Source organism: Danio rerio, chromosome 7 (genome assembly GCF_049306965.1).
Source record: "Danio rerio strain Tuebingen ecotype United States chromosome 7, GRCz12tu, whole genome shotgun sequence".
Taxonomy (NCBI): domain Eukaryota; kingdom Metazoa; phylum Chordata; class Actinopteri; order Cypriniformes; family Danionidae; genus Danio; species Danio rerio.
This window is the reverse complement of record NC_133182.1, coordinates 8,320,616-8,328,501: the sequence shown is the minus strand read 5'-3', so window position 1 is coordinate 8,328,501 and position 7,886 is coordinate 8,320,616. Positions and strand designations below refer to the sequence as shown.

The 7,886-nt window shown below is 34.0% G+C and overlaps 1 protein-coding gene across 1 annotated transcript; it reads left to right on the top strand.

Annotated features, from left to right (window-relative positions):
- Positions 1 to 7,670, top strand: ntrnl4 (natterin-like protein 4). The gene is made up of 2 exons (NM_001386567.1): positions 1 to 51; positions 6,651 to 7,670. The coding sequence occupies exon 2, from the start codon at positions 6,668 to 6,670 to the stop codon at positions 7,607 to 7,609; it is 942 nt and encodes a 313-aa protein (NP_001373496.1). The 5' UTR covers positions 1 to 51; positions 6,651 to 6,667; the 3' UTR covers positions 7,610 to 7,670.
- The last annotated feature ends 216 nt before the right edge of the window (positions 7,671 to 7,886 follow it).

Sequence of the window (7,886 nt, the reverse complement as noted above, 5' to 3'; positions counted from 1 at the left end):
TAGTGATGTGTGATGACACTGGTTTCTGATCCGCTACCAAGTAGCATGAAGGTGAGTTTACCAATACGATACTGCCCAAAATTTATTGTTTGGGAAATTAAAGTAGCAAGTAGTGTACTTAAAAGTATCACTTTATACTGAATATGAGACATATTGTGGATTATTCTTGGTTATTGTTTATTGATGAAGGATTATCATACAAAAAAAGAGGCAACTTACATAATTACTGACAGAATCTGAGCATGTATATCCTTAAACGCCGCCTTTCCTCCTTTTCTGATGAAAACGTAGTTTAAAAATTTTCAAACATGAATTTTTAAAACATTTTTAAATTAAATTTTGATTTTGCAGATAATTGAAACAAAGTCTGGAGCATTTGTCAACATTAATTTAAAAATATATACACATCACACATCACCTTTTTGAGCATAATTTCCAAAACAAGTATTAAAAAATCTCATTACCGCAACAGTCTGCTAAATTGATTCTTACAAAAAAGCTCATTTATTTTGACATTTTTTAAAAAAAGGGATTATTAACAGTGATGTGAAATTATTTTAGATTCTAAAAATAACATTATTTTTAAATTAACAGGGTTTTTTATTTTTATTGTTATTTCTCATTACCGAAACACTGTACACAACTGACAACAGTTTTTTAAATGTATTTTGATAAAACCTGATGTGTTTTCAAAATAATGTGGCTAACCTGAAAGGACATAATTTGTAGATTATGCACATGCATTGAAAAGCAAACAATTAAAAAATATTAATAAAATATCACTTTAGGAACATTGGTTGCGGTAATGATAAATAGGTCACAGAATTTAGGTCAATCATTTCAACATTGATTTTAAGTATATCATTAGATTTTGTTAAACATTTAATGTAGAAAAAACAACACTGAATTTCAAATTTGCTTTATTATTAGTGCTTTAAAACATAGCTTTAATTTTAAAGAAAAATGTCCATTCGCTTGGATAAGCTGAAATAAATCATCATCCTCACTAGATAGTGTGGTCTCTAGTACAGCTTTAACCCTCGGGTGTCCCTTATTTAGGAATCAAATTGGTGGGCTTAGCCAGTCAAAAAGCGATGAACAACTAAAGTACCCACAGTTTTTAGCTTAGCATATTTAGCTAAAATGATTTAGCAATCATATTTATATAATACATGGTTTCCGCTACATTTATTCTTCCATAATGGGACGCCACACCAAAATTCATCCCGCCACGACTACATTACAGCTTCTCATTCAAAACATTTAATTTTTTTAATAGCGGGTGATACTCGCACCAAAACGTACTAAAAGGTAAGTGAATTATAACAGTGCAAACTTTTTTATAACCGTAGTAGTGCTGTGCATAATTTGTTTAACCCTTAAGGTTATGTGCTGACTGTCTGACTGACAGTTGCATGATGCGTGAGGCCAGCAAACACGACGTATAGCCGTTTCATTTTACTTCAGGACACATTAATATCGCTCTGTAGGTCTATTAGAGACATTCATAAATATTCCTAGCAAATCTAATAAATGCTGGAGACATAAACACACTAAATCGCTCTTCAGCAGCATTTATTTGAGAGCGCACAAGAAGATCTGCACGCTCTTGAAGTGGCTAATATTTGTGGGGGTGTGCAAGAAGTTTTGTGCACGAGCAGAGGGAATCGGCGTGCAAGCAAAGAGATCCCCATGCTGTAGGCTATTACATAAATGTGATCTCGACTTGTAATACTGCGCTTACTACATTTGTCATTGAAATAACGCTACAGGTTGTTGGTAGATCTGTGTAAAAGGCCTGCCGCCACAGCTGGAAAAAATCCTAGAGGAAACACTGTAATATTTTTATTATTTAGAATTTTGTTTGGGGGGATTGTGATAAAAATGTATATTTATGCAGTCAATTAACATACATTTCCCCTATTGAAAACAATGGAATTTTTGTAATTTTTATTTTTACTTAAGTTTAAATTAGTGCTTTATTTCCGAGTAGGGTCTGTCTGCAGACTGCAAGACAGGGGCATAACATGAAGGGGGCATAACTTGTAGTAGAGGCTGAATTTAAAGTCATGGAAACTCACTTGTCACTCTATGATGTCGGCATGATGGTGATGTACCCATCAGTTATTAACATCTACACCTACTCCACACCTAAACCCAAGCATCTTAGTAATTAACGCCTATACCAACCACAACCCTAAACAAAACCGTATACTTCATACTTGATGTGCTCAAAGTCGTAAGCGAATTGCTAAATGAATGAATATAATGATATATGAAATTAATTGGGTGTGGATAAATTTGGAGAAAACTTTGGTGAAAATGATCTCTTGTAAGTATTTCCACCATCTTGCCAACATCTCGTTGTGACATCTCACATGTTTCAATGGGATCTCGATTACTGCAAATTGCGCCTCTCTAACTCACTACAAGTTACCCACCTTCATGTTACGCCTGTCTTGCAATCCACAGACAGGTACACTTGGTATTTCCAGGTAAGGTAAAGACTGCCAGTTAAAAACAAATTTAAAAAGAAGATTAGCACCCTCTGGTCATGCAATGACATGGTGCAAACACTAGGTTCTTGTAATACTATCTCTACAATGCTGCTTGGGAATTCCTCTCTAGAGAAGCTAACATACTTCTTTCTGACAAGGTTTCGTTATTTGTTGTTTGACAAAGTGATTTGAGGTGTAAAGTTTTGTATTTTGATTACCGTAAAAACTACATATGGCTATGAAGAGACTAAACAAAAGGCTTAACATTTTGTATGATGCAGTGTGTTTGTTTTTCCCACTTAGCGGAATCATGGTGAATTAGTATTTTTGCAAACAAATTATTTTATAAATGTTCATATTTGACATATTTGGTTATTTTCTCTTTCTCACTCGGGGCTCTATTTTGACGATCCATGCGCAAAATGCAAAGCGCAGGGCGCAAACGCATTCAGGGCGTGTCAGAATCCACTTTTGCTAATATAAGGATGGAAAAATCCGCTTTGCGTTGTAATGCATGATCTAATAGGGAAACCTTTTATGCACAGACGTCAATTAGCCTGTAAATAATTAATTTTGTTTGTTAAGCGAAAAGATTTGTTTCAAAACTATTTCTAAATTCAGTTTTAATTTCCAGCAAACGAATAAATGAACAATAATAATGAAGTGTGCTCAAAAACCTGAGTTATATCCTAATACACATTCTGTGCCCCATATGGTCTAAAACCTGACAGGTGGGCAAATCCAAACTTGTTTTTAATAAAACAAATATAAATATGTAGATGATAATAATACTGCTAATGATAACATTATACAAACGCAAATTGTTATGAATGAACTGAAAAAGCCTCCCGAGATGAAGAAGGCATGAAAGTAGGGTTTTTATATTTATGTAGGCTAGAACATTATCTAAATCTAAAATCTAAAATGTTTTGTAATATTTTACAATTTACTATGTTCTGGTCTATTGAAAGATCTATTATAGTTTCTCAAAATAGCACCGCGCCAGCAATGCTCCTCAGCACGCCTTTTTAGAGTATAACGCCTATGGGCGCACATATGAGCTCAAATGCATTTGCTATTTAAACAGCGTGGCGCAAAACCTCAAAACAACTCTTGCACCAAGCTGAAACTAGCAAACAGCAATTGCGTTGCGCCTTGCTCCACATTGCGCCAGGTGTATAATAGGGCCTATGTTTGTGTGTGTGTATGCGGATTTGTACACTGCGTGTACAAAAATAAATTATTAACTTAAATGATTCGATTCCCTAACAATGTAGAGCGTTTCTTTTAGTAATTACACCTGCTATGCCATCTCCAAATCTAACCTCTCTCTTTCTTTCCTTCTATACTCCTCAAGTAGTTCTGGGTTGCTGTACAATTTCTTCCAACCTGGCTTTTGCAAAAGATTTTATTTTTTTTCATTGCTGACTGTTTAAAATGAAACAAATAAAAGCAAAATATAAACAGTTAGTACATTTTAAAATTAACATTAAATTCAAAAGAGTTATTTGAATCTAGTATGCAATTTTACTTAAATTCTCATTCCCGAAACACATGTTCTCTCTACTGCAACTGTCCCTAAATGGTTGCGGTATATGAGAAAAGAGTTGCGGAGAATGAGGTGCCTCAATATGTTTTGCAAATAATAGGGAAGCTATAATGATTTTTAAAACAAATTCTCAGTGGATAAAATTAAGTCTTTAAAAAAGTTTGTTTTCATAAAAATTTGCAATTCTAACAATTATGTATATGTAGAAAATGACCCGTTTCGGTAATGATAATCAAAAAGTTGTGTAACCATTTTGGCAGGAGAAAATTTTACATTAAACTGGAGAAATACAAAATTAAACTTTATTTAAACTCTTTATGTGTGTTTAAACAGCACTTTAAAATGGTTGCGGAGGATGAGAACATGTGTCACGGACACCTAATTTTTCATTTTTTACTAATTGTCATTATACATGAATATTCTAAAAACTATTTGTTTTGTCTTGCAAGATAATCTATTAAAACAATTCATTTGTTTTTATTAAAAAAAATTATGCTAATTTGTTTAAATTACAACATAACACACATTCAAACATGCATGGACACATTTCAGTAATGAGAATTTCAGTAGAAAATGCAGTAAAATGATTAAAAATAAATAAATTATGTTGAAATTACACATTGTGTTTTGTAGAGAACAGCGTTGTCTTTATTATAATGTTTTTTTGTTAACAAATTACTAAGTTTTACACTGAAAATCTTAAGTGCCATGTTGTTTTACTGGTTTCGTGAGAATAACCCACCTAGTCATGACGTAGTCATATTCTATCTTGTGATTTCTGTTTGTGATATTACCACAGTACCTCACTGTTTTGTTACACATATCAGAAACCCCATTGTTTGAGTTTATGGAAGTGAAGTAGCTCCAAACATAACTTCACTTGCGGTCACCCATATCCAATGACAGCATGTCTAAACAACATGTGCCAGCGGACTGAGTGGCTAGCTAGCATGCTCTGCAGTTGTACAGTGCCATATTACGCACCTGACTTGGCAGGCGGAAAAACAAGTAGTTCCGACTAAGGTGAAATTATTTGGATAAACTAGGGTAATTGTGGTTACTTTCCACCGTATTTCTATTTCCAATAAACTGCATATTTGCTCCAAATGATTGAAATATTGATATTTTGATAAAAAAAATCAATATTTTAGCATCGATCTGCACATCACAAGGGCTTCACTTCTTGTGAACTGAAGGGAGTGGAAGGTTAGTGATCGCCAACTGAAGACCGGAGGGAGGGTTATCGGGTGGGGTTTCACTGCATAAAATGATTTGGCTTGTTACACTTTGCTTTCTTGTGTGGTGTAAGACTTCATATAAGTTTTAAAAAGTCTTACAAGATTATATTATTTAATGAAATAATAAATAATGATCACAAATCAATTTCAGTTTTGGGTTCTGGCCAAGTGAATGCAAAAGTTTTGGTTTAGAACAGGGTTATTCGATTGCTAACCCAATTGGAGGCAGTTTGTTTCAGCCCTCTAAATAGTGTGACCAAGACATTAAAAACAAATTTAGTTCAGTCGAAAAACGGCAGCTGTAGTTATGAAGTGACGTGCGTCTGTTCAATACAGTGCGAACTTGCGGACAGCCTAAAACATTTGGATGTTTTGTAGGAAATGCCTTTTGTACAATGCACTGTAATCATTAATAGGGATGCAACAATTAGCTGATTTCACTATTAACTGTGCTTTAATTCGTCACAGTTACTTAATTGTAAAGGCTTCTCGAAGCCACATTTCTATTGCACGGAAAAGTTATGGCAAGTTGCTAACTGTGTGCTAGTTTAAATTTCCAAGTATGTACACTGAGGCTACTACACACGCATTAACTATAGCAGCGGCCGTTCCCATATCAGGCCTTTTCAGCTTGCAAGTTTGTTATTTCTAATGGAAGAATGACAACATCTCACAGTGAGAGTAGTGCGTGCATTTGTGCAATGTAAACAAAAGATATGTTAGACGAATTATTATTAAAATGATTATGTAGGCATGAACACAGATGATAACAACAGTTAATCTAAATACCCATATAAACCATATATTACCTCATATAAAGCTTGAATTTACATTAGATGTGATAACCATGAAAGCATGATTATTCTTCAGACTATATAATCGTAGAACCAAAATCTATAATGCTGCATCACTAAGTGTTATGCTGTTCAAAACATGACATATGAATGTGTCTGAATGTGGAAAAAGCCTACTTCAGCAATGTACTGCCTTTGTTGTGCGAAATACAACATTTTGAAAGTTTGTAAAAAAAAAAAAAAGTCAATGCAGTTATTTTTAAATGCAATGTATTAACATTTTAATGTAGAAAAAGCCTACGTGAGTGTCTTTATGAGCACAAATGCAGCAAATGGGCTCTTATATGTAGTTATGTTATCACTCATATAGCAAGTCATGTCTTTCCGGCCCTTCATTTGGGATGCTTTTCATGAACCGGCCCCCATGACACACTAATTGGACAGCCCTGGTTTAGAAGTTTTGGTGCATTACTATAAATGTACTATTTTAGAATGTAAAGATGATTTAAATACATACTTGTGTATGTGATCAATAATGTAATGTGTATGTAATTTGTGATGTAATTTTCAGATTGACTTTCTGCAGACATGGCAACATTACTGCACCTAATTGGTGGTAATGGAGGACATGAATTTGAATGCCATGGTTTTATCAGTGGTGCCTCTTTAAAGAAGATCTGGGTTTGGGTGGGAGGATGGCAGATCAAGGCTGTCAGGGTCTGGCTGTCAGATGGCTCGGATGAAACTTTTGGACATCCATATGGGTCACATCAAGAGTATGTGTTTTCAGATGGAGAGCTTTTCACCTCACTATCTCTCTGGGGGAACGGAGCAGGAACACGTCTCGGGGCCATCAAATTCAAGACCAACAAGGATGGATATTTTTTTGCACATATGACAGAATGGGGTTTAAAAACAGAATATCCCATTAAGATTGGCTCTGGGTTTTGCTTTGGGGTTTGTGGAAACTGTGGTGAAGACATCGACTGCATGGGATTTATGTTTCTTGAAGAGACTGAGTCAGTAGTTCTCACCAATGTCAACTATCCTACCATCAAGGAATCGACACTCAATGTGGTAATGGAAGAGCTTAAATCTGGCACTTATGAGAACAAAACCTCAGTTGCTCAACAGCAAAAAATTGAAACCTCAACGAAAGTGATCACATCGTCTTCATGGTCTAAAACTAGCAGCTTTTCAACCACATTCAATATGGAGGTGAAAGCAGGGATTCCAGACGTTGTAGAAATTTCTGGAGGATTCAGTCTCACTGTTGGTAAATCAAGCACCTACTGTTTGGAGGAGAAGAAAGAAAAAAATGAAACCCTGACCACCACTATTGAAATCCCACCAAAGAGGAAGATGGATGTTGGCATCATCATTGGCAGAGCCAATTTTGACCTGCCGTACACTGGCACAGTGAAGATCACTTGCAAGAATGGCAGTGTGTTACAGTACGAAACCAAGGGCCAATACAAAGGCGTCACTTACACAAATTTAAAAGTGACTACAGTTGAAACAGATCTGTAATGTATATATATATATATATATATATATATATATATATATATATATATATATATATATATATATATATATATGTGTGTATATATATATGTGTGTGTGTGTATATATATATATATATATATATATATATATATATATATATATATATGTGTGTGTGTATATATATATAATATATATATATATATATATATATATATATATATATATATGTGTGTGTATATATATATAATATATATATATATATATATATATATATATATATATATATATATATATATAT

Bases quoted from the DNA above. Each gene is read 5' to 3' on its own strand.
- ntrnl4 (NM_001386567.1), top strand. From the start codon at position 6,668: ATGGCAACATTACTGCACCTAATTGGTGGTAATGGAGGACATGAATTT.